At 36.4% G+C, this 27948-nt stretch overlaps 2 protein-coding genes and 1 non-coding gene across 3 annotated transcripts in view; 2 read left to right on the top strand and 1 right to left on the bottom strand.

The window, feature by feature from the left end:
- LOC126974079 (ATP-binding cassette sub-family B member 10, mitochondrial) overlaps positions 1–27948 on the top strand; it is a 220971-nt gene that overhangs the window by 138723 nt on the left and 54300 nt on the right. The gene's annotated exons all lie outside the window — the stretch shown is intronic.
- Positions 8514–27560, bottom strand: LOC126974099 (xaa-Pro dipeptidase). The gene is made up of 12 exons (XM_050821504.1): positions 27106–27560; positions 25058–25249; positions 24081–24128; positions 22518–22579; positions 19284–19328; positions 18165–18240; positions 16042–16235; positions 14676–14810; positions 14061–14175; positions 13146–13337; positions 11116–11267; positions 8514–9538 (listed from the first exon to the last, which is right to left on the bottom strand). The coding sequence occupies exons 1-12, from the start codon at positions 27274–27276 to the stop codon at positions 9490–9492; spliced, it is 1431 nt and encodes a 476-aa protein (XP_050677461.1). The 5' UTR covers positions 27277–27560; the 3' UTR covers positions 8514–9489.
- Positions 24444–24517, top strand: Trnas-aga (transfer RNA serine (anticodon AGA)). Its single transcript has one exon. It is a non-coding gene; the product is annotated as a tRNA-Ser (tRNA).

The raw sequence follows: 27948 nt of genomic DNA, 5'->3' as shown, positions 1-27948 counted from the left end.
TAATCAACTTTACGATATTCTTAATTGAGTCTAAATTCAAATAGTTCTTTGGCAATGGCTCTGTTGAGGCTATTGCATTTTCTTGAGAGAGATTATTTGGATTGGATGTATCGGCCAATATCTGTTCCTATTGAACTGACTATAGTAAAATAATCAATTCTGAAAATAACTTCATCAAACAAAAGTTTTTGAATTAAGCATCTTGCCGGTTTGCCATCTTATATTATATACCTATTACCTACCTGGACGACCGAGCCTTGCTCGGATTTTTAGAAGGTACAAAACTTGAACAAAAAAAACTCATAGGACGTTTGTAGCTGTTACACAATAACATTAGAATACAAAGGTAAATTTCGCCACTATATACAAGACTATTATAGCTCAGATGGGACATTGGGTGATCCGGAAAGCAGAAGACCCCGGTCCGAATCCAGATGTCCTATTAGTTTCTTTTTTGTTCAAGTTTTGTACATTCTTAAAAATCCGAGCAAGGCTCGGTCGTCCGGATATTATATATATATATATATACATACAAGACAACCAATAAAAACAGGCCAGGAATATTAGTTTGCGTGACAAGCTATGTCTTACACTCGCAATTTGTATGACACTTTGTGTTAGTGTGCGTAAATTGCTCTAAATAAAGTTTAGTAAACAAAACTTTATAAACTCAATTTTTTTTTCGACGTTTCACAGCTGTCGTCTATGTGGACGTATATATGATCTGAGGGGATGAAATATAATGTTCATTTGCAGCGTTTAAAATGAATCGCTCATTTTTTGTAAACAAAACAATAAAAATATCGAAGAAAAATGGCGGGGATTCGAATAACCGTGACGTTCTGGTAGTGTGGAATGCGCGTAAACGAAAATGTTCTTTTTTTAAATTCATACAGAAACCACGCATAGAGCCATAAGTTTGTGACGGTCTGTTGAAACTCTTTGCGCATGAAGGGATCGAAAAAAAAAACAGGAGTGTTGTTATGAAATTCAGTACAACATTACAACACTCGTTTGGATGAAGTAATGGTTATTAGAACATTGGGTGTTTTAATGTTGGCAATAAGCTAATTGTTTCAGAATCTTTAATAGAGGATTTAAAGCATGGGTGTAGATAAAATAAATAAACTCACTTCTTTTGGCTTCTTAGGTGTGAAATAGTGGTTTGTTTTTTATTATTTTTCTTTACCGTTTCAAAATTTGTCTGTTTTTTTAGTATTCGTTTTTCGGATGTTTTAAACTTTTAATTTAATGGTTGCTAATATCTCAAATGAACGATTTATAATAATAATTATCTCGATATAACATAGACCTAGAAAAACAGTAGTTTGCAGTTATTGGGTAAGCAGCATCGTGACTATTGGTACATTGCGCCTTTATAATCTTTATATATATAACGTGTACGTGTGTTGACAGTGATCTCCTCCTAAATGGCTGGACCGATTTGAATGAATTTTTTGTGTGTTCAAGTGGATAATAGTATCACATTAGTGTTTTAATACCTAATTATGAACAGTTGCATACAAGACTTTATCTACACGCAGAATATATAATAATAATAATAATAATTCTTTATTGCAGGCATAAAATCCCATACACAATATTGAGTCGTACAAATAAAATAGTATACAAATTCAATACAAATAGTATACGTACAAATAAAATAGTATACAATACAATACAATTAAGAATTTATTTTCATACATTATTTATCTCAGTCAGATAAAAGCAAAAAGAAAACAGCTTTGTGTCCAAAGCTATTTTCTATTTGCTTCCCGATGTGTCGAGAGCCAATGGGCTATCATTGGATTACGCAGGTCCTGGCCCACCACCTGGAGGATGCTGTTACACGAGCTACGCAATCTTTCCCAGAAGGAAGATATACGAGCTATGATGACAGCAAAGAAATCGGGCATTCCCGCCTCGGCAAACATGCCCGACGCGCTGCAGTACCGCGGTAACTTCATAAGAATGCGATATGCATCATTATATTGCATCTTTATGGTGCTGAAGGACGCCCTCTTGTATCGGTACCATAACTGGCAGGTATAGAAACACTGGCAGTATGCCCTGAAGAGGGTGCCCTTCACTTCATCACTGCATTTGGCAAATCTGCGCGCGAGCATGTTGCACCGAACCGACAATGACCGCCTTTCCCGCTCCATGTCGAGATCGTCCTTGCGATCGTCAGTGACAATGTGTCCAAGGTATTTGAACTGCTCAACAACCCTTACCTCTGTTCCATTCAAATACACTTCGGGAACTCTCTCCGGAACCTTTCCCGCTTTGAAAACAAGCATTTTCGTCTTCGTGACATTGTACTTCAGTCCGTGAGAGTTGGCATAACTCTCACAGACTGACAATAACTTTCTGAGTCCTTTGATCGACGGGCTAAGGAGCACCATATCGTCCGCATAGCTCAGGTTGTTAAAGCAAACACCATCGATATGGCAGCCGACTCCAGTGCTCCTCAGCCCGCCTATCAGGTCGTTAACGTCGAGTACGTTAAAAAGGTCCGGAGAGGTTAGTCCACCCTGACAAACCCCGCATTCTGACCTATAGGCATCAGAGGTCGTGTCGCCCCACCTCACATGATTCGTTTGTTCCCCGTACCAGTATCTCATCACCTCTACCACTGATTCAGGAACACCTGAGGCGCGCAATTTGCTCCAGAGGATTTCATAATTCACTAGATCAAAAGCGCGGCTCAGATCCAGAAAGCAAGCATAAACAGACGTGTTACGGCTCACATAATAGTCAACTGTGTGCTTGAGGCTGACGATGGCTGAGTCTGTTGAGACGCCGGGACGGAATCCAAACTGTGCCTCATCTATACACACTTTCTGCAGTAGTTCGGGCTGCAACAGCCGCTCAAACAACTTGCCCACTACGGTGCCCAGAGAAATAGGCCTATAGTTGTAAGACGAGCCCAAGTCTCCTGTTTTGCACTTGACGATTGGCACAACAACTGTTTTCATGAGAGGATCAGGTAGGTATGGATGCTTCACACATAAATTGTAAAGCACACATAGCTTAGACCACAGGACCTCACCCGCATATAGAATGTGCTCTATACTAAGATCGTCATGGCCTGGAGACTTGCCCCGCTTCATTCCTCGAATTGTACTGACTGTGAACTGTACTACAGGTTTCGCAGGAAGAACAGGGAAAGTTACCATCTCCGGGCTTTGTGCTGGCATCGAGTGAATTTTGAACTTCGAGGCGAATAGTTCTGCTATTTCTCTGGGCTTCTGCAAGCCATCCACAGATACAGGTAGACTATGTTTGTGTTGCATTTTTTTTTGTTGCATTCCAAAAATTTGGGATTTTTTTTTCTCTTCTATACATAGCCAAAATGTCCATCTTAATCATTTCCTCATTACGAACACACCATTTCACTTTATTTTTAAATACCTTTCTACTATCTACTATTCTTTCATATATGTCGCCCGTGGACGGCCTGCCAGTCACTAACCAGCATTCATAAGCAAGCCGAGCCGCTTGATGACTTTCCTTGACATGGAGGTTCCATCCGGTTACAGGCTTCCGATTTTTGTTTATAGGGCGCACATCAGAACATTTTACGGCACCTACTTGTAAAACGTTAATAATCCTATCGTAATATTCGTCTATACTTTTAAAACAGTCGTCGCTATCGCTACTTACACAACTACTACACTCATTTATACAATTTACACATTCATTCATACTCACCCTCTCAAGTTCACACTTACAATATTCGAAATAACTATCTATTTGACTAACATTTCTATTCCCCCAACGTATCTTATAATTATTAGCGGGCAGTGCCCGGCTCTCGACTGATTTTACACTAAAACAGGGATCAATCTTACACTCCACGCACAATGGTAGGTGGTCTGATGTGTACACACCGTACATAACACTGACAGACACAATAGTGTCACGCGCCGCCTGAGTCGTCACGCAATGGTCCAACCACCTACGAGAACCGTGCGCGTCACTGACAAATGTATGTGTGTCTGAGTATATACCTAACACGTCAATGTCCGCACATAAAAGTTCTTGCTCATCACAAAAAGTCAATAATTGATATCCAAACTTGGCACTAGGGTGGGCATTATAATCACCTAAAATATAAACTAGTGGAATGTCATTTTCGTCAATGATGGCACTCATCTGCGCCAAACAATCTGTAAATTCGGGAACGTTGTCTTGCTTATCAGTTGGTAAGTACACACTAAATACCATAAATGACTGTGCGCCATTGACCACTCGAATAGCTATCATCCTATCACTAGAGCAGTTCACATTAGAAACATTAGGAAACTTGGACTTTCTCCAGAGCAGCGCGAGTCCGCCGTAGGGCCGGCCCCTCAGGACCCCCGCAGAAAGGTCTACCGAGGACCTAGCCATGCAACTAAAATCTTTATCAAGAGCCAGGTCTCCTGTAGGGCGACTAGATCCGCTTCTCCACACAAATCCCGTATGTGTTGCAACGACGTCTTGATATTTTTACAATTAAACGTAATCATTTTTATTGTGATGGGTGTATTATTCATATTACTTAGTTTTAATTACGTTAGGAAAACGTTCCCTAAACTTTCTAAAAACCAAGTCTGCAGGCCAGAACTCCGTGCTTAAAAATGTGTAAAGATTCTGTTTCGCAACAATAATCTTGAAGGACCTAAAATCCAATTCTTTCCTCTGTGGTAACATCAGAACGTCAATAGCTTGTGCTCCCTTCGATTCTATGTGCTCCTTGACGTCCTCAACAGTACACGTTATCTCCAATCTCGACAAATAGATAGCTTCGGGTAACTGTGCTACTTTTAATTTGCTAGGATCCGTTGCAGTGCCACATCTGTTGTTGTTACGTAGCTGCCGCTTTTTTCTGTTATTCACAAAAACTGTGAATCCGTCGTCATCATGTTCATTCACAGCTTTGCAGCCCGTACGCATAGGGTCGACATTTATACGTTGCATCGATGTTCGATTTGCGATAAGACGGTGGCGATACAACCGTGTCCAGTGAGTCCGAGCGCTTGCGCCTCGGCAGGGGTGAGGTAAGTATTGCACGGGTCTTATCAGTGTTCAGTAGCTTCGTTCCGGCATTCTCGACCTTATTGCGCGATCGTACAGGTACATTTCGCGTGTCGGAAGACGGCCCGATGCGAGAACATACTTCCGTAACAATACTCGTCTTCAAATTATCCATCTCTAGTTTAGAGATTGAATCATTACGTAGGTGTTGTAGTTCTGTCTTTAGAATAAGAATATCCTTCAATAGTCGTGTCACATCCACGTGATCAAATGACACAGATGGGAGTCGATTAAGGTCTTTCGCGACGTAGGGTAGGTCGGGCTTGATCTCGTGAAACACCTTGAGGACGTCACGGATGTTTTTTTTCCGCTTGTCTTCACCCTTCCGTTGGATGAGTTTAAGTCCCTCACCAGAAAGAGCGTTGAAAAGATTGTTTTTACCTGATTCTACTTCCTAGTCAGTAAAATTAGAGGCGCATATTTGTACAAAAGCTCGTCCATAATATCTATTTTATTTTGACAAAATGCCAAAAATTCGTTAATAATAATAACCACTTGGTCCGTCATAATTCACGCGGAGTTACGTAATTACCAATAATTACTTAATCACTGCGAAACAATTACCCGTTAGCCACACATGTGCACGCGCATTGTGTCGCGAGCGACGACTGAATGAGAATATGAATCGTCTAAAAGATTCTGAAACAGTTAGCCTACTGCTAACACTAAAACACCAGTTCTAGTAGTAAACTAATATCATTAATTACTGATTATATACATATAAACTAAGTATTGAAACAATTATTTATTTTAGTAGTAATTTACATTTTGTATAGTGCAATAATTAAAATTCACTCAAATATAATGTTCATTTGCAGCGTTTAAAATGAATCGCTCATTTTTTGTAAACAAAACAATAAAAATATCGAAGAAAAATGGCGGGGATTCGAATAACCGCGACGTTCTGGTAGTGTGGAACGCGCGTAAACGAAAATGTTCTTTTTTTGAAATTCATACAGAAACCACGCATAGAGCCATAAGTTTGTGACGGTCTGTTGAAACTCTTTGCGCATGAAGGGATCGAAAAAAAAAACAGGAGTGTTGTTATGAAATTCAGTACAACAATACAACACTCGTTTGGATGAAGTAATGGTTATTAGAACATTGGGTGTTTTAATGTTGGCAATAAGCTAACTGTTTCAGAATCTTTAATAGAGGATTTAAAGCATGGGTGTAGATAAAACAAATAAACTCACTTCTTTTGGCTTCTTAGGTGTGAAATAGTGGTTTGTTATTTATTATTTTTCTTTACCGTTTCAAAATTAGTCTGTTTTTTTAGTATTCGTTTTTCGGATGTTTTAAACTTTTAATTTAATGGTTGCTAATATCTCAAATGAACGATTTATAATAATAATTATCTCGATATAACATAGACCTAGAAAAACAGTAGTTTGCAGTTATTGGGTAAGCAGCATTGTGACTATTGGTACATTGCGCCTTTATAATCTTTATATATATAACGTGTACGTGTGTTGACAGTGATCTCCTCCTAAATGGCTAGACCGATTTTACTGAATTTTTGTGTGTGTTCAAGTGGATTCGAGGATGGTTTATATTCACAATTGAACTATCTCCAAACGGTTGCACCAAAATTGATGATTTTTTGTGTTTCAGTGAATTTGAGATTGGTTTAGATTCTCAATACAGTCGACATATAATTCTCCTACATATGTTAATGATCTCAACCTAACGGCTGGACCGATTTTTCAAATTTAACAAGTGTGTACAGGACAACGTCTGTCGGGTCCGCTAGTCTGTCTTTATAAATTAAAGTATAGTAATAATAATAATATATAGAACTATAGACTCTAAAGAAGATACAGCAAGACAGAAAAGGTACCTAAGCGAATCTAATTCATACCAGTGGAAGGCTCCTTTGCACAGGATGCCGGCTAGATTATGGGTACCACAACGGCTCCTATTTCTGCCGTGAAGTAGTAACGTGTAAGCATTACTGTGTTTCGCGCCGTAGCTAGTGAAATTATTGGGCAAATGAGACTAAACATCTTATGTCTCAAGGTGACGAGCGCAGTTGTAGTGCCGCTCAGAATTTTTGGGGTTTTTCAAGAATCCTGAGCGGCACTGCATTCACGTCCTGCGCGTCTCGTCCCTTATTTTCATAAAAAAAGCTACGCTTAACTTGCTCTTTAGTATTTCAAATAAAACACTAACTAACGCACACACTGACCAAACAATATTGGTCTCGCATACAGACTGTCAGGTCGTCTATACGTTTGTATATTCTAAGTCTATGGTTGGAACACTCCCACGTATTATACAAAAGCTTTAATGCTAGTAGAAGTCAGGCAAGAATGCGAAGATCGTGACAAACGAAAGACTATAATCTGTGCCTGCCAGTAGGATACGGGCGTTATTGTATCTATATGAATAAACTAGCCCTTCCCGCCTAGGCGAATATTTAAGGGAAATAAATAAAATTTTATTCATTTTATTACAATTACAATAAAGTAAATAGCAATAAACCATCTTGGGTAAATTTCGCATCGAATGGTGGTAGTTTCATGTCGATGCGATCAGTGGTTTAGGCGTGAAAGCCTCAAACAAAGACCGTTTTCATTATATTTATATACTAGTGGATCCGACAGACGTTGTCCTGTACACACGTCTTAAATTTGAAAAATCGGTCGAGCCGTTAGGAGGAGTTCACTAACATACACATGAGCAGGAGAATATGGACGGAGTTGAAAATCTAAACCAATCTCAAATTCACTGGAACACACAAAAAAATCATCAAAATCGGTCCAGCCGTTTAGGAGTCAGTTCAATTGTGAATATAAACCATTCTCGAATCTATGGACGGAGTTGAGAATCTAAACCAATCTCAAATTCACTGGAACACACAGAAAGTTTCATTAAAATCGGTCCAGCCGTTTAGGAGGAGTTCAGCTACAACAGACGCACAAAAGAAATATATCAAAATAATAAAAAAATAAATCATTAAAATAATCACCAGAATATTTGTATAGAGCGCAGTATTCTGAGACTTAAACTAACCCATCGCATTAGAAATACTAAACTGCGCCCCAGAGGTGGGTTGGTTTGTCCATTGGTGACGTGGAAGAAAATTCCGTGGAAGCGGAACTGGGCTGGGCAAGTACTTCGGATAAACACAGTCACACAATATGCACAGGTCGTCACGCATTGGGTGCCTCAAGACGAGCACACGTCGAGCAGACTGTAATAAGAACTGATCGGAACTGGCACACGACCCCATAAATGGAGGCAGGGGAGACGTTTGCCCAGCAGTGGGATGCGATAGGCTCATAAAAAAATTGTCCGAAATTATATTCTTTGTTACTTTTAAATGATTTACATACAAGAAAAAACTTGAGGTTTTCGCAATGATTTCTTAATGGATTGAGATAAGGTTACGTTGATAAAAATTTAGGTAGGTAAAAAAAAAGATACAATATTGATAAAAATATTTATAAGTTAAATCTGATAAACACAACAATAAACTTTTCAGTATCACATTGTTAATAAATGGCTACATTACACTTATAGTAAGAAACAGTAATAATAATTTAACTTGCAAACGTTTCTTTAAAAGTATTGATAAAACGTTGATAATATTTATTTTTATCACTTTGCCAATTCAAAATATACAATATAATATAACGTAGGTTAGGCATAAGTACACTTTATATTATAAAATTATACACAAATTAAATTTGAAAAACAAAATTTTATGAACGATGCGGGATTCTAACACTAGAAATAAGGGATTGCTTGTAACTAATTCTAGTAGGCTTCATAAGATACATAATAGCTTTAAGGGTAAATGTATACACTTCTACAATAAAGTCCCAGCCACTGTTCAGGCATTATCTATAAATAAATTTAAATGTTTTATAAAAAAAATGGCTCTGTCGTAAATCCTATTACTCCACTGCTGAATATCTAAATGATCGGACAGCCTGGGTAGTCCCAGGAATTTTTAAATCTAGTGATTGTGATTATTTTATAGCGATAGAAATGACTGTACAATATCGTATATTTTTATTGAAAAGAGCGCAAAAAAAGAATGCTGGGAGTTTCTTACACCGCTTCTTCTCAAGGAATCAATTTTGAGAAAATAAATGCCTTTATTCGATCCCACGACCTCCGGCGTTCTGTGCCGGTGCTCTAACCAACTGAGCTAAGAAGCAAAACAACCTGACATTTAAACAAAGCAAACAGAATTTTATAACGAGGCAGTACTCGAACGGTTTGCTCAGTTGGTTAGAGCACCGGCACGGAACGCCGGAGGTTGTGGGTTCGAATCCCGCATCGTACATAAATTTTTGTTTTTTTCAAATTTTATTTGTGTATTAATCCTAGAAGTGAGGGTTATCACTTTAAAAACATAAGATATTGTTTATAAAATTATATAAAAAGTTTTTTCGTTCATTTGAAATTTGCTCCATTTTTCATATGCTCTTCAATTTCCGCAACCCTGTAATATAGATAATTATTATATATAACTTAATATCATAAAACATCAAATTATTACATAAACAACACATGTGGAGGATTGGATGGATTTACCAGTGGGAGGCTCCTCTGCACAGGATGCCGGCTAGATTATGGGTACCACAACGGCGTCTATTTCTGCCGTGAAGCAGTAATGTCTAAGCATTACTGTGTTTCGGTCCGAAGGGCGCCGTAGCTAGTGAAATTACTGGGCGAATGAGACTTAACATTTTATGTCTCAAGGTGACGAGCGCAGTTGCAGAATTTTTGGGGATTTTCAAGAATCCTGAGCGGCACTTCATTGTAATGGGCAGGGCGTATCAATTACCATCAGCTGAACGTCCTGCTCGTCTCGTCTCCTATTTTCATAAAAAAAAACATGTTTCAGATTAAAATACATTATTGTAATAAACAGAAGACGCTCAATTTAGATAGTTCAAAATTCAGATTCTATATACTCGTAGTATTTAGACCGTAGATCAAATTTCATGCAAACCCGCTACACGAGAGAAAAATACATTGTAGCTTTATCATACCGATCCAAAGGCTTTGTCATAAGGTTTATTATTTGCTAAATAATATAGAATCGGTAAAAAAAGGAACCCAATGAATTTTAAGATTTCATGTAAACATTTGTTTAGAAAAATGAAAAGCTGTTTTTTCCAGTAAGGATATACAACTGACATTATCATATCCAGGGCCGGATCTAAACTTAATGCCGCCCCTGGGCACCGGAAAAAAATCCACCCAATACTGGAATTTTACTTTAACTTATACTTTATATATTTTATTTTTCAAAACTAAAATAACTAATTTATTGCAGAAACCTTTTAATATGTTATATATTCTAAAAACATGAATAAATATTTGTCTTTTTCTAACAATTATAAATTTGGCACTAAGGGTGACTCATAATTATATTACATAAATTTTTCCGCAAACACGTCTGACTCATTGAATTGCAAATTGGTCGATTAAATCTTCGCAATCTGAACGCTTAAGACTAAAAATTTTTTTTCGCATTCAAAATTTTACCGCCCTAAAAAATTCGCCGCCCTGGACACTTTCCCCAACTGCCCCTGGTGTAAGCCCACCGCTGATCATATCCGATTCGCGGTTCAATCAATTATTATTTAAAAAAAACTATGAATGCAATTTTAATAGCTTTTTAAATTAATATAAAGTCTGCCCTTACTTCCCTCCATGTGGTATAGCTGCGGGATACCTGTATATTACCTAGTAAAGGAATGAAATCTATTTTTTTTTAATGAAAATAAGGGACGAGACGAGCAGGACGTTTACCTGCCCATTATAATGCAGTGCCGTTCAGGATTCTTGAAAAACCCCAAAATTTCTGAGCCACACAACAACTCTCGGTCGTCACCTTGAGACACAAGATGTTAAGTCTCATTTGCCCACATTATTGTTTCGCGGCAGAAATAGGCGCCGTTGTGGTACCCATAATCTAGCCGGCATCCTGTGCAAAGGAGCATCCCACTGGTAACTGAATGTATACCTTTAAAGAATATATTAGTATTCTTCAAAGTAATGCATGCTTACGTCCTGGGTACGAAGGTGAGGTTCTCAACTCCATCATCAGTGATGAGTACATCATCCTCGATCCGAACACCGCCGAAGCCGCGGAAGCTGTTCACACGCTCCCAGTTGAAGAATCGCGACAGCTTGGGATCTGCTTGAGCTCTGTCTAGTAGCTGAAAGTTATTTAATCATTTCAGGCAACATTAAAGAAGTAGTACCGAATTACAAGGACGAGACGATCAGTACGTTCAGCTGATGGTAATTGATACGCCCTGCCCATTACAATGTAGTGCCGCTCAGGAATCTTGAAAAACCCAAAAATTGCACATTACAACTTCGCTCGTCACCTCGAGACAGAAGATGTGTAATTTCACTAGTAATGCTTACAAATTATTGCTTCACGGCAGAAATAGGTTGTGGCACTTCATCTAGCCGGCGTCCTGTGCAAAGGAGCCTCCCACTGATCTACTTTAACCCAAAAAAGGAATAAATATGCATGCTTAACTTTTTTTTTAATAAAAAGGAGGATAAACTAGCGTTCGGGTCACCTTGTCTTAAGTAATCACCGCCGCCCACATTATTTTGCAACACCAGAGGAATCCCAGGAGCATTGTCGACCTTTAAAGAAGGTGTACGCGCTTCTTTTGAAGGTAACCATGTCATAATTTCCCGGAAACAAGGGAGGTTACTTACAAAAGTAAGTCAAAATTTAACAAACATTATATAAAATATAATGTAAAATGCTGAAACTGTAAATATAGATTATAGGTGGCAATGAGTTTAATGCCACTTCTTCACAATCTTAGATCATTTGTATGTCTTGATAGACAGTGAAAACATCGAAAAAAATTGAGGTTGATAGTTAACCTCTATTTTGAGCAATGCAAGTGTTAAGCGTAGTTTGTCACTAAAGCAATAAACCTGGCCTGTTTTCATCAGTTATCTAGCAGCAAGAGGCTCTAGACGCATAAATTATCTAAGCTATAAATAATTCTGATATTTTCCAGTACAAGTGACTGAAAATTATTAAGAAACTAATGATGTTTAGAGTTTTTAATCCCCCCAGGACCACAATAGCTCACCCTTACGGTACTGGAGGCCATGTTGACGACCATTGATTTAATGGATAGATATCATAATTTTAGTGATAATAGTTCCAATGTAAATTGAGTCTTAAACCATCAGCCCCGATCACACATTGGCCGTCACTCTGACTAAAGATAGCACCGGAAGAAACATTATCACCAAGATATCCACCGCTGGACAAAGGCCTCCCCAAAGATGTCCACGACGATCGGTCTTGCACTGCCCTCATCCAACCTTTTCCGGCGATCTTGACCAGCTCATTGGTCCATCTTGTGGGGAGCCTACCTATAATGCGTCTTCCGGTACGTGGTCGCCATTCGAGGACTTTACTGCCCCACCCTGTCCATTGAGCTATGTGTCCTGCCCACTGCTACTTCAGTTTCTCAACCATAGCCTATTTACTTTGGTTCTCCTACGGATCTCGTCATTTCTGATTCGATCTCGCAGGGAAACTCCGAGCATAGCCCTGTCCATTGCCCTCTGAGCGACCATGAGTTTCTTTATAAGCACAATACGGAATAATAGCAATAGTAAAAAGAACTTGAAAAGGATTTTCTTAGGCTCGAAGGACCATGAAAAGGGCTGCACTCAGGGTAGATAAATGTATATTGGTTTTATGGTAAAAGTATTTATTTACTTAAGTTACTAAACTAATCTATGACACTTGCTAAATAACTATAATTAATGGTTCTACTTGTGAGTACGCAGATTCTACTATTAATTGGTTAAAATGGTTACTCGGACCAGTGCTGTAATGGTTATAAACAAATGGTTAATGGTAACTAGGACGGGACCGATCAATGGTTAAACGCGTACTGCCTTACTAAAGGCAACACATTTTATTACAATTAATTTTATCTACTAAGCAATATTTGTAATACAATGCTGTTCGATGGATTGACTTCGAACAGAACTGCTAAATATGTCTGTGGTGAGTAGCTATGGAAGACGAAAACCCGAAGCACCTTGTCTATGAAGTAGCATCCCGGTTCTATGGTGAGCAGCATCGTAGACTGCAGAACCCTGGCGGTCCGGAGTCTACCCAGGGGGCCGTCTGGACGAGGGGGGCAGTGAGGCAGGTAGCCGCCCACGTCGTGGACGTCCAGACCTATGAGATGCCCTAGCCCATGTGGCTGCAGTATCGCGTTCACGCCGTGCTGGAACGACATTCATTTTGAATGAATTTTATTAAAAAATACAAATTTACAAATTCTAATTAAAATATTTATATTCAAAATCACTTATTGAACGGCTAAAACTACCACCCATTCAAGATAGACTTTGTTCCTCGTGTTAACATTATGATTGTCACAGTTTCTAGCAAATTCCTCTATGTGCTTATGTGCCTGCCCACTATATATATACACATCGGCTTAAAATTATTTAATTATTATGATTTTATCCTTTATAAAAAATTTGCTGCTGTATTTGACGTCACTGGATACAATTTTATAGTGTCCCAGTCGCTGTTCAGGCATTATCAATAAATAAAAATGTTTTACTAAACAATGGCTCTGTCGTAAGTCCTACTACTCCACAGCTGAATATCTATCTAAGCGAACGGACAGCCTGGGACTAGATTATGATTATTTTATAGCAATAATTTTTGTAATAATTGTATATCTTATTAAAAAGAGCTTGTTTCGATCTTGAGGGCGCCGAGCTAGTGAAATTACTAGGCCAATGAGACTTAATATCTATTAAGTCTCAAGGTGACGAGCGCAATTTCAAGAAACCTGAGCGACACTGCATTTTTTTGGGCAGGGCGTATCAATTACCATCAGCGGAACGTCCTACTCGTCTCGTCCCTTACTGTCATAATAAAGTGAGGTTTGGCAGCTATTGTTCTACTTCTAGTTAATATTTAAAAAAAAAGTTACATTGATCATATCTTCCACATCTCCTTTCAGCAGCCCACCCTCCTTCAGGTGCTGCAGCATGGCTCGGTTCGCAGTCAGGTGCATGTCTGTCCACTTCACGCCCGGCGTTGCCTCTCTGTAATTTATGACTCCATTTTAATTACTGTTTATAACCCTTTAGACCGCTGCTAATGTTATGTTAATCGTGTTGTTGCACTAGAATACAAAACGCGTACAACTACTTTCGTGTACGCGACACGCCTATTTACGAGTACCGATTCGCAATGGATCGCATCGGTACGACCGCAGATAGCGCAGACAGGAGGGGAAGCCACATACTTATAACCTTACCAGAACTGTGCTCTGTCCGTGACAGTGATGTGACTAGCGACTGAATTGAGACACAATTTGTATTTTTAATCACACATATGATTTCGGTTTAAATATCTTTAGACTATACACTGCCAAGAAATAGTCTTTTTATTATTATATAAAATACACTTATACAAAATATAATGGGGCTTTTTGGCAATAGAATTTTTAACATTGGTTAAGTTGATAAAGTATGAGAGATTACCCCCTACAACCTCTCTAGCCTTACCTCTTTATAATGTTAGTATAGATAATATATCGCACCTTATAACTGCGTCTCTGGCGTTGAGAACAGCTTCGTAGATAAGTTTTTGGTCGTCAGTAAACTTTCCGTTGGCAGGGTAGGAGCACGTTATGTCGGCAGCATATCCCGCGTAATTTCCGCCCATATCAAACAAGCTGTAAACACATGTTTATACAGCTAAAGGTTGCTGCATAAAAGATATTTGTATGGCCCTATGATCTGAAGTTAAATCATATACCGTTTTGGCCTTTGTTTCGCCAGTTCTTCTCAGGGTAGATTCAGTTTTGTAATAATTGATTTTAAATAAATATAAATTGAATTAGAAAATAATGACGCCGCAAATAGCCAGTAAGGGAGCAAAATATGGGGTAAATTATTAAATCTTTACGTGTGACTGAGGTTGTATAGCATAACGCTATCCTTAAACACAGTATAAAGAACAGTAGTACAGAAGGCTCATTTAGTTAAATGTTTTAAAGGGAAGCAAATTTATGTGTTCGCTAATAACGTTCACTTTATATCGTACTTAGTTCGCAGCTGATTATGGACGTAACATATTTGATCGCGTCCAAGAGCTGTCACTATCGTAATAGAAACATTTAATAATATTTATTTAATATTAAATTTATTTAATATGGACACTATTTTACACAAATTATCTTGCCCCAAATTAGGCAGCCCGTGCTATGGGTTGCAAGACAACAATATATTTAATACGATATACTAACTTAAACATACATAAATAAATATAAACATCCATGACTCGGAAATATACCTCCATATTCATCATATAAATGATTGCACCTACCGGGATTCGAACCCGGGACCTCAGTAGGCAGGGTCACTAACCACTGGGCTATAGGTAGTCTTTGACATATAACAACTCTGATTTCGTTCATACTTATCGATGACAGTTTTGACAGGTATATGAAACATTCCATTGTTTATGGCATGTAAACTCAGTTCACGTCAACACACTCAAAAGGTATAAGTGAAATCGCTTTGTGTTTAATCGAGATCAAGACCGGCATTTGTACTTGTTTACGTAAAACTGGGTTTTATTGAACTCAGTTTAAAGTGTTATTGGTGAAATCTGGGCTAAGTGATTTAAAATCATATTTTGAATAAAAATATCTGAATTTGATATATTTATAAATACTATATAAATATTTCGGTCTGAAGGGCGCCGTAGCTAGTGAAATTACTGTGCTTAACATCTTATGTCTCAAGGTGACGAGCGCAATTGTAGTGCCGCTCAGAATTTTTGGGTTTTTCAAGAATCCTGAGCGGCATTGCATTGTAATGGGTAGGGCACATCAATTCACATCAGCTGAACCTCCTGCTCGTCTCGTCCCTTATTTTCATAAAAAAAAACTGTTTACTCACCACATATCGCCGTCTTCCAATGTCTTGCTGTTAGGAGCGGCGGCATGCCCGTAATGTAGTGTCGCCGCGTTGTCGCCCGAGCCACAGATGCACGTGTATGACACGTGGCGACACCCGCCGACGCGGTAGCAGTGGTCCAGAAACACGGACTCACATTGGTACTCTTTTAAACCCGGCTTCGCGTATAACATTACCTGATAACAACACATAATAGAAAGTAAACATCAGTACTGATTCATACTTCCATTCCATTCACGAAAATATAACATAGAAATTTGAATGAAGGGTACTAGAAGTGATATAACTGCGCTTAACTTTGTTGCTACGCTGGATTTAGTGTTCGACTATCATAAAGATGTCTATTTAGCCGACTTCAAAAACGTGATAAGTTTCTTAAATCGACTGTATTGTTTTCTTTAGGAAACAATATAAAAAAAAAATTTCAAAGAGACTTCACAATGTACCAAAATTTGTTTGGCTTAATATATATCGTGTTTGAATCCGTTATTTTTTTTTATAATTTCTCGAGTTTTTTTTTAAACAATATAATATCATGGAGATTATTCTTCATGATGACATTAATTTATTCGTATTCCCGTTATTTTGCACACCACTGTTCAACAAGTTTCTCGGTATACGTAGCGTTGCAGGTGTATCCTACAAGGAAATGGCACCCACAATATTTGAAGTAGATTTCTTAAGTATATTTCCACATTATTTATTAAAAAAATTATGGACTCCAATCTCAATCAAAAAGAATTCTAAAGAAATAAATTTTGAGAAAAAATAAATGTAATGTTATGCAATAAATAAGACTTTATGACGCTTTTAAGAGCGTTCGGAGAGACCCGAGAGGCGCGGGTTCGAGTCCCGCATTGTCCAAAAATTTTTGTACAAATTAAATTTTGTATATCAGAGAAAAATATCCACAATGATGAGACACAATATACTATACGAGTAGCCAAGGAAACAATCCGTACACAAATAATAAATACATTATAATAGATAATAAGATAAGCTACTTACATGAAAACAATTAATAAATACTTAAATATCTTTTATTTTTATCGATAGCGGACGATTATACATGTATAATATTATGATATGTACATATCATATTACCTACAACTTTCTCCATTAACATGTCTAGATAGACTATGATAGCTGTGAAAACGTCGAAAGTATTGAGTTTAGAATTAACTTCTATTTGGAGCAATGCACGCACACTAACACAAAGTGTCATACAATTCGCGAGTGTAAGACGTAGCTTGTCACGAACACTAAACTAATATTCTTGGCCTGTTTTTATCGGTTATCTACCAACAAGAGATTCTACTAGAAGTATAAATTATCTAAGATATATATATATAAATATTAGAGTAGCAAACTGGCAAGTGGCACGAGTGATGGAAATTAAAAAAATTAACGCCCATAGACACTTTGTCTTGATCTTGATTATCAAGAAATGCGTTATGGCCCTTTGATGTGTGAGTATGCTCTCATTTTTAAAGCACCTAAGTCGTATCGGATAATCCCACACACACATTTATCTGTGCGAGCCACGATGGATCAAATATTAATTGTAATGAGTGTAGACCAGGGGTGCTCAAGCTGAATTGCTGGCGATCTACCTCAAAATTGTTAGACTACGATCCATCGACTCTGAGAGCCTGCAAGTATGTATGGTGAAGGATTGTCGTCTAGGTAGGTGCATCGTGACATGCATGTTAGTTGTGTAATGCACAATATGCATTTTATAAGTCAACTAATAAAATGCACTTTGTGCGCAAAACTACCTTGAGGTAAGTGTAGATCTGCTCTAAAATGTCAATGAAAAAACTCATAATTATTCAAAATTGCGAGTTTATTGGTTCGCCGCCTTTTGCCGCTAGCAGGGGATTATTTCGATAAAAGAAAGCGATGAGGGGGTTCTTCTGGCCTAATTGTGGATTTAATAAATGTTATAAGTTTATTCATTACATTTTGTTTTAGTTACCTAAATCAATAAATAAAACAAATCTGTGAATATATCGGATTTTTTTCTCGAGATCGACTCAAAACGCACTCGCGATCGACAGGTCGATCGGGATCGACCGTTTGAGCACCCCTGGTGTGGACCGTACCTGTTTGTGGGCATCTGACGAAACTTTACAGACGTATCGCATGACTTCAATTTCTTCGGGGGTTTTGAATACTCGGCTGAAAGATGAAAGAAAATACAGTCATTCCAATGTCATTTATTTTACTATTAAGTAGGACCAACAGTCTTATATTACAACTAAATAATAATTAATGAGAATTTAAAAGACCAAGGTCATCGCTAGTAGAAATAAATTAGAGATAGACATACAACTCAAATTTATAGAAAATGGTTAAGAAAAACTAGGAACTTTGTACTAAACTAACTTAATAAGTGTACAAGTGCAAAATTAATAAAAATTTTTTTTCGAAGAATTTCATTTCTAGTGCCCGTCTTACTGCATCATGGATAGTATGAAAAATATCTAGGTTGTCATTATTCGCTATTTTATTGAGAAACAGTTATACTTAATGGTATCTTCTTTCTCTCTGGTTTTTACACGGCGTGGGATGCACAAGTGTATACAATTAAAATGGCTCTTTATGCTGAGCAATTAAGTATAAGTATGCATAATATAATTCGCAGACGTGGTCGCTAACTTTGGGCCTTATGAGAAAGCTCATGGTTGCTCAGAGAGCTCGGAGTTTCCCTGCGAGAGAGAATCATATATGAAGAGATCCGTAGGAGAACCAAAGTTAACGACATAGTCCAAATGATTGCGAAACTGAAGTGGCAGTGGCAGGGCACATAGTTCCACGGACATAGCCGTTGGGGCCGTTCACGTACCGAAAGGCGCAGTGTTGGTAGGCCCCCCACAAGATGGACCGACGATCTGGTCAAGATCGCCGGAATACGTTGGATGAGGGCAGCGCAGGACCGATCGTTATGGAAATCTTTGGGGGAGGCATTTGTCCAGCAGTGGACGTCTTCCGGCTGATGATGTTTAATTACACCCAAAAATACGAGATATGAACCAAAGTTTTCGCGTCATGCTGACAAATTAAGCCTTTGTAGGGATTAGATATATTTATCACTTGGTAAAAATTAATAGTACTGATGAGTTATTTTACAATACAGGGGAGAATATCTGGACTTTGGCTCACGGACACATCTACCTAACTCTTTGAATCGTAAGTATGTATGTATGTAGAAAAATACTCACAGTTCAGCAATGATTGGAAATAATGTCTCATTGTCCACGTTAAATCTGAAATAGAAAATGGTGACTTAGTTTTGTTATTAAAGCAACATATTAAATTATTAGCTGACCCAGTAAATGTTGTATTGCCATATGAAGTTAGTAATAAAAAGATTTTCTATAATTAAAATTTTTTGGGGTTTAAAAAATAGATGAAGCATGATTCTCAGACCTACCAAATATATCGAACGTAAAATTTATCGTACTAAGAACAGAGCAATATAAAAATCGCGATTATAAAAACAAGGGTTAATCGTGGAAAGGTCAAAATTTGAAGTTATGTGTATGTTTTAATGTTGAACCATAATAAAATTAAAATAAAAAAAAACATAAAGATCAAAAAATATGGAGGGGGGGGGGGTCCCTTTTCATTTTGGGGTATGAAAATTAGATGTTGAAAGTTTCTTAGGCCTATCCAATATGCACACAACATTTCCTATAAATTGGAGAGATAAACATACAAGATTTATCATGAATTATCGGAAATCACTCTAAGGACTTCGAATTTATTGTACACGAATGACTTTTGGTGTTGTGTATTCACGAATACTGACTCTTTAAATTGTTATACATAAAAACCACAAGGAACTTGTCATTCCAACGGAATAGACGCAAACGTTACTAATGGTATACAAACCTTTACGCATCACCACTTCGGCTCCTTTGCACACGAAGCCGGCTAGATTGTGGGTACCACAACTGCGCCTATTTCTGCCTGAAGCAGTAATGTGTAAACATTACTGTGTTTCGGTCTAAAGGACTGGGCAAATGAGACTTACATCTTATGTCTCAAGGTGACGAACGCAATTGTAGTGCCGCTCAGATTTGTTGGGTTTTTCAAGAATGCTGAGCGGCACTACGTTTAAATGCGTAGGGCGTATCAATTACTTTCAGCTGAACGTCCTGCTCGTCTCGTCCCTAATTTTCATAAAAAAATATATCTAGATTTGAAAAGATAATTAAAATGAATGCAAAAATATCAATTAAGACTTTTTGATATGAATAAAATGTTCCTAAAATAACCACCTGTCTACTGTAGTATCTATAATCACATGATGTATGACTGATGAGTGTTGAGGAACGTTCGGCGGAAGTTGAGGCTAATATCTTTGCATTTATTATATGGAAATCAAAACTGACAAGTTCATAGAGGTTAAAAATTACGTATTAATTCATCTTTCTATTTCTTATTATACAATGCAATATCCGGACGACCGAGCCTTGCTCGGATTTTTAAGAATGTACAAAACTTGAACAAAAAAAAAACTAATAGGACATCTGGATTCGAACCGGGGTCTTCTGCTTTCCGGATCACCCAATGTCCCATCTGAGCTATAATAGTCTTGTATATAGTGGCGAAATTTACCTTTGTATTCTAATGTTATTGTAGCTGTTTCTCATTCAAACATGGATAAAACCATTTTTTTTAAATTGAAACCTAGCTAGATCGATTTATCACCCCCGAAATCCCCTGCATACTTAATTTTATGAAAATCGTTGGAGCCGTTTCCGAGATTCAGATTATATATGTATATATATACAAGAATTGCTCGTTTAAAGATATAAGATTTACTATGTTTGTGTATATGGAATGTCCTTTTTTAGCCATATTATCTATTCCTATTCGGTAGGTGCAAGCATTTATATGATGAATATGGATGTTTGTTTCCGAGTCATGGATGTTTAAATGTATTTATGTATGTTTAAGTGAGTATATTGGATTAAATATATTGTTGTCTTGTAACCCATAACACAGGCTATATATGCTTAACTTGGGGCAAGATAATTTGTGTAAAAAGTGTGTCAATATTATTATTATTAATATTGCTATTAATCGAATAGGACCTTTATTGGAGTAGATCCTGTAGATGGCGCGATTGGCGACTGGAGATTTGAACAATTTATAATTCACAATATGTAAATGGACGTTTCACATAGCGGTTCGAATATATATACATATGTATGTATTTAGTTCCATAACTGGAGATAGTCTGTTAGAATAACAAATTAGGCAGATGGGATTTTCAGATAACACAACAGCTTTATATTTTTATATTCCAACTAGCTGACCCAGCAAACGTTGTATCACCGATATTAAAATCGCGATACAAAAGTAACTGTTGATCGTAGATGGGTGAAAATTTGAAGTTGTATTTTTTAAATGCTGGCTCATAATCATAAAAAAATGACATTAAAATTAAAAAAAAAGTTTTGCCGTGGACCACCCTTAACATTTAGGGGGATGAAAAACAGATGTTGTCCGATTCTCAGACCTACCCAATATGCACTCAAAATTTCATGAGAATCGGTCAAGCCGTGTCGGAGGAGTTCAAAGTTTAACACCATGACACGAGAATTTTATTATTAGATTAGATTTATTTCCATAAATGGAGATAATCTATTAGAATAACAAATCAGGCAGATGGAATTTTTCAGATAACACAACAGCTTTATATTTTTATATTCCAATATAATTATTCCACAAAATTATCATTATTAATATAAACAATTTGTTATATTTTAAAGTGATAACCCTCACTTCTAGGATTAATTACAGAAATCAAATTTGGAAAAAAAAATTATGGACGATGCGGGTCTCGAACCCGCGACCTCTCGCGTTACTTGCGAGCGCTCTTCCACTGAGCCAACGTCGCCAGTGACGTATAGTCTTGTATGTCTTGTTCAACTCTCAGGTTTATTCCTCGTATGCAAATATTGGGGTAGAGCAGGTTATCAACTGTAGATGGAGCCAACCTGAGAGTTGAACAAATATATATCAAGATTTATGAACTTAACGCCACTCGAACGGTTGGCTAAGTGTAAGAGCGCACGCACGGAACGCGATCCGTGCGATCGTCTCGCATCGTTTATAAATTTTGTTTTCAAATTAAACATAATGTATTCATTGGACGTTCTTGGAGTTCCTGAAAAACGTTTCAACTTCCAAGCCACAAACAACACATTTTAAGAAATTCGTGTTTAAAGTTTAATAAAATATATTGGTGTATTCCATACATGTGGGTTGGGCTACTATGTCATGATGTCATATAAAGAGTGACAGTAGTGCTGCCATTTTTTTTTCAGTCCGTTAATATGAATCACGTGACCAGTTTTGTGTTCTTAACTCAATGTCGGCATGATTGTGGTTTGGAAAGTTTTTCTGGAATTACGTCAAATTTATTGAAACTAATGACATACTCATCAATTCCATCGAAAGCTGCTTCCTTTGCTGTGAGTCCACTGTCAGTGTTCGGTCCAGTCTAATAATAAGAAAAAAAAACTTTATGTAACTGAAATTTTATTGAACTAGGCGTTACTTTGCGAAAATCCATAATTATACAAATGATTTAAGTTTTCTTTTGTGTTAATTCCGCCAATATTTGTTTTCAGTCTCGTGCCAGATTTTGGCGAGACAACACGTCCTGAGGATGCCTCGTGTAGTGGCGAAACACGTGTCGAATTGTTTTAAAAACGAAAAACAAAGAAAACTTAAATCATTTGTATATATGTATGTAACTTGGTGAACTTGTAACTTTTAAATGAAGCTTTAATTGTTTTGATTATGAACTGCTTGATGAAACAAACGCTAAAATTTATTACATTAAAGTGTAATTACCTATTTATTTTAGGTATTAGTTTTACCAGTGGAAGGCCCCTTTGCATAGGATGCCGGCTAGATTGTGGGTACCACAACGGCGCCTTTTACTGCCGTGAAACAATAATGTGTAAGCACTATTGTGTTACTAGTGAAATTACTGGGCAAATGAGGCTTAACAACTTACGTCTTAAGGTTACGAGCGCCGTTATAGTGCCGCTCAGAATTTTTGGGTTTTCCAATAATCCTGAGCGGCACTGCATTGTAATAGGCCGGGCGTATCAATTACCATCAGCTGAACGTCCTGCTAGTCTCGTCCCATATTTTCATAAAAAAATTGCATGCATTAGCTTTACTGGACTATTTTTATTTTTATTGAAGAGGAGGACAAACGAGCGAACGGGTCTTCTTATTTAAGTGAATCACAGGAGAGGCCTTGGTTGAAACATTTTTTATGGTACACATGTCATATCGTCCTGGAAACACCGCACAAGGGAGTTTTTTCCATTGTTAGGTAAGGTAGGTAGTTCCTTGAAAACCGCACTGTAGATGACTACCAGATATCTAGTTATAACGGCATATGCATGCATATAAATAGATCTGTTTTCCGGCCGTTTCTGAGGAGAAACAGATGAAATCTACAAAAGATAGTGTTGAAACGCAACAACAGTTTCATTAAATATCTTATGTAAAAACAACAGTTAGTTAGTAGCATCATATATATATATATATATATATATATATATATATAATATTACTAGCTGACCCAACAGATGTTGTTCTGTAGATAGTAAAAACTTACTGTTTTATAGGAATTTGCCAATAATATCTCAAAACATCAAGAATTATTTCGTAAAAAATGCTCCCCTGTTTTTATAATGACATTGTTTCACAGTGGAACTGTCAAACCGTGCGTCACAATATCATAACGTAACGTAACTCATAGAAAATATGTCCATACAAAACAAATATTGAAAATAAAAATAATAATGGATCCCAAATCATAATAAAAAGTATCCTATGTCTCAAGTTGGACTAAACTGCACTCCATGAAGTAATCCCCATTTATATTAGTTCCATTAGTTTAGGAGTCCATTGCGGATAAACAACGTGACACGTAATTTATATATATTAAGATGTATCTATAGAATAATAAGGCCACTTACAAGGGTCAGCAATTTATCACGATTCATGGATTTCAAAATTGTGTGGAGCTGAAAAAAAATACTACAATTATTATTTGCCCAAACATATACATCTTTGTCATTTAAGATAATTATTAGTCCACAAGATTTTTGATTTTATTTAGCTTAGGTAATGGTTAGTTTACAAATTTGATATTTAATAACCTTTGGAACTATCACTCCTAATACTTTTATTAAGTTGGAGGTCTATCTGATACACAATTTTTTAGGAAATATTTAGATATTAACAATATGTTATGTTTTTAAAGTGATAACCCTCACTTCTAGGATTAATACACAAATAAAATTTGAAAAACAAAATTTTATGAAAAAAGCCACAACCTTGAATGGTTGGCTCAGTTGGTTAGAGCACCGGCACAGAGCACCGGAGGTCGTGGGTTCGAATCCCGCATCGTTCATAAAATTTTGTTTTTCAAATTTTATTTGTGTATTAAGATATTATTATATGTTATATTATTATATATATGAAATATCTTAAAAAAACAGAAGTAGAAAAAAAAAATTTCTTTAAGGCAAAGTTGTTAATAAGAAATACAGCCATTGTTCTTGTTTCATATTCATAAAGCATAATATCCATATTGTTGTAATTATAATTCATTTCAAACATGATACCAGAACTCGCTTTCTGCAGACAACCTTCCCCTGAGAACCGTGAAGCAAAGTTGGAAGTGATTGTTTTCCTTGAATATTATTATTTCGCCGTTTTTCGTTAAACATTATCAGATTATTAGAAACCGGAAAATTTTTCCGAATAAAATCCCTTAATAATGTATTCTGTACACCTGACATCATATGTTCAAAATCTCTTGGTCGCTTGAGTAACAAACTTTTAAAACAAAGTAATCCAATTTTTAATAGCAGTAAGGATTAATGATTCAATCCTGTTAAAACTAAATTTGCGTCTTTTGAATAAATAAGTTGTAAACAAATATTCATACCTCATCCACATAGTAAACTTCGTCGACTGCATATATTTTTCTAAATTGCGCACATGTTAATAACTTGCCCATCCAAACTTCATATTCATCAGGCAATCTGGGCACAAAAAGATAAGACTTCTTTGTTTTCACATCTAGTGCAAAATAGCAGCCCGGTTCTTTTACACCACAGACCCATGTAAAGTATGCTTCCTACAAAACACAAAAATATTTTAATTCCAATTCATTATATATTTACATACAAAATAGGATTTTAAATCACTTATTGAATGTCAAAATCTACCACCCATCCGCAGATAATAGCCCTCAGGGCTGAGAAGAAAGGGCAACTCTTTTATATAAAATTTCCTTACAATTAACTTGACCTTCAAGTCAGGCATCTTCAAGATGTCCTCAATTATAACCTTCGAAATTGCGCACATTTCGGCTTGGAAGACAGAGCAATATTCTCTTATTTGAGTTTCCGTGCTCTCCAATCTCCAAGCCTCACCGCGATGAGAGAGGAGATACCAGATCTAATCCTACCTACTAGATAGAGATTTGATGTCTGTGTAAACCTGCAGGTAAACCCTCTCCTTTTCCTAGGTCATCCTGTACCTCTACCTCATCGGTCTCGACCTTTGACTGCTAAAGGCAATAGATTTCAATAATACAAATGATTTGAGTTTTGTTTAGTGTTAATTCCGCCAATATTTGTTCTTAAACAATTCGACGCGTGTTTCGCCTGTGCACGAGGCATCCTCAGGACGTGTTGTAATATGTAATAAGAGAATTATGGATTTCCGCAAAGTAACGTGTAGGCGTCAATCAATGAAAATAGATTTCAACCTTGAGCAATTAGGGCTGATGGGGAGCTTCTAGGAAGCTAGCAAATTCAGCCTACCTGTTTGCCACACCAGAAGTGCCCTCACCCCTTTTATATCGGTATAATTGTCTAGGATTCTAAAGTTGAGTGAATAAGTAAAGATTGCCAGGTATCTTGTCTGTATCATCAATAATCTATGCATGATCATGAAATAAAATTATAACTTGTATAATAAACAGAAAGATGATATTAAATATTATAAAATTAACTATACATATGACAACATGAAAATAATTAATATGAAAATTGAATGTTTTTGTTATTATTAATGATAAAGAATGACATAAAATTCATTTTAATAGATAGGTCAAATAAGTTTTAAGAAATGTTTTTACAAATTGTATAATAATTCATGTTTTTCTCAAGATAAAATTGAAAAATACAGCTATCAGCCACATTATATGAAACATCACCAAAAAATCATCACATCTATTATATGTCATTGTTTTAAAAAAAAATACATAGGCCTCCTCTGGGACCTTCCAGTGCTCTTTCTCCCGCGCTTCTCTACTCCAAACTAGTTTAGTAACCTTCTTTAATGTCATCTTCCTACCTTAGTATCCGTCTGCCTCTCTTTCTTTTAGCATATCTTGGGTACCAATGGGTTAGTTTCATATGACCCATCCAAACCCAATAATATACCAAACACAATAATTAGTAGTAATTAAAAGAAGGCAAAAATTATCACAAAAAGAGCACAATAGAAAATTTGTGATATTTGATATTAAATTATACTTAACCTTTATTTTTGGGCAGAGATTGGATAGTATTGATATTGGGTAATGGGTACTTTGAAACAGTTATAAATACAAATTAGCCATTATGCCTACAGTTTTTTTTATGGAATAAGTGGACAATCAATCTCGTAAGGAATCATTATTTAATATAGTAGTAATAACAGGAATGTTTCTGGCATTTGAAAATATTGTACAAAATGTTTTTGTGTGTCATAAGAAAATACAGAAGATCCATGAGAATCATCATATCCAGGTATTAAGGATGATAAACTTATAGATATATATTACATAGAAAAACTATGAGAGAGAAGCAAATAACTGAAATGGTGGAAAAATCAAGGATATTTTAATATATTTTCATAAATGACCACTATTACTCCTACCATTATAAAAGAATGTAATTTTATTCCATAAACAATAATAAAAATGAAATAAATATTTCTTACCTGTCTAAATACATAGTGGATATCAGTGTCATAGTGGCTGATATCTTCTCCCCCTTGTAAAATAACAACTTCACCACTTTTCAATTTATCAGCAAGCCGTTGACGATTTTTTTGAAATAATGACATAGGCACTTCTAAAGTACCAGGACCCATGGACCATATAGCAGCCATAGTGACCAAATTGTAGTTAGATTTGGCTTAATTTAAACACAATCATTAAATTTATAGATTCTTATAATCTTATCAATGATAAGATAATAACAAAACTAATAATATTATGTTAATCAATTATTGTAAATCTTATGTTGTTATGTATTAGCAATAATATAGTATAAAAGATTATATATATTTTAAGGGGTTTCACTTGTTGTTATTAAGGCAATTTACCACTTTTATTTAGTTAGGTTGTATAAGTAGGTATTTAGTACAAAATATATGAAATAATTTAATATTTACTGAGTCAGTACATAAAGTAGATACCAGTTACAAAACTTCAAAAGTCAAACCAAGTCTAACGTCAAAAACAAGTTCTCTATTGACATAAATTATTTAAAATCAAATCTTATTATTGTGAACTAAGGTGTAAAATAGGATTAATTTATCAATTTTACAAATGCCTACGTCCTATTTGCGCTAGTATGTACTTGATTATTTATACCTAATTTAAAATTTAAATTTACATATAAATGTCATTGCAATGTTATTTATCACGGGGAGTGTTTCGAAGAGCTGTTTCACTTGATTCCTGCCGCCAAATTCCACCTTCGCACGACACGCCACAAATTAGGATATCATCCCCACCATCTGGATGTATGGCGGTACTCCACAGAGCGCTTTTCATGG

This window comes from Leptidea sinapis, chromosome 31 (assembly GCF_905404315.1).
Source record: "Leptidea sinapis chromosome 31, ilLepSina1.1, whole genome shotgun sequence".
Classification (NCBI taxonomy): Eukaryota; Metazoa; Arthropoda; class Insecta; order Lepidoptera; family Pieridae; genus Leptidea; species Leptidea sinapis.
Note: the sequence above shows the minus strand (reverse complement) of the source record. Positions and strands in the feature narration are given on the sequence as shown.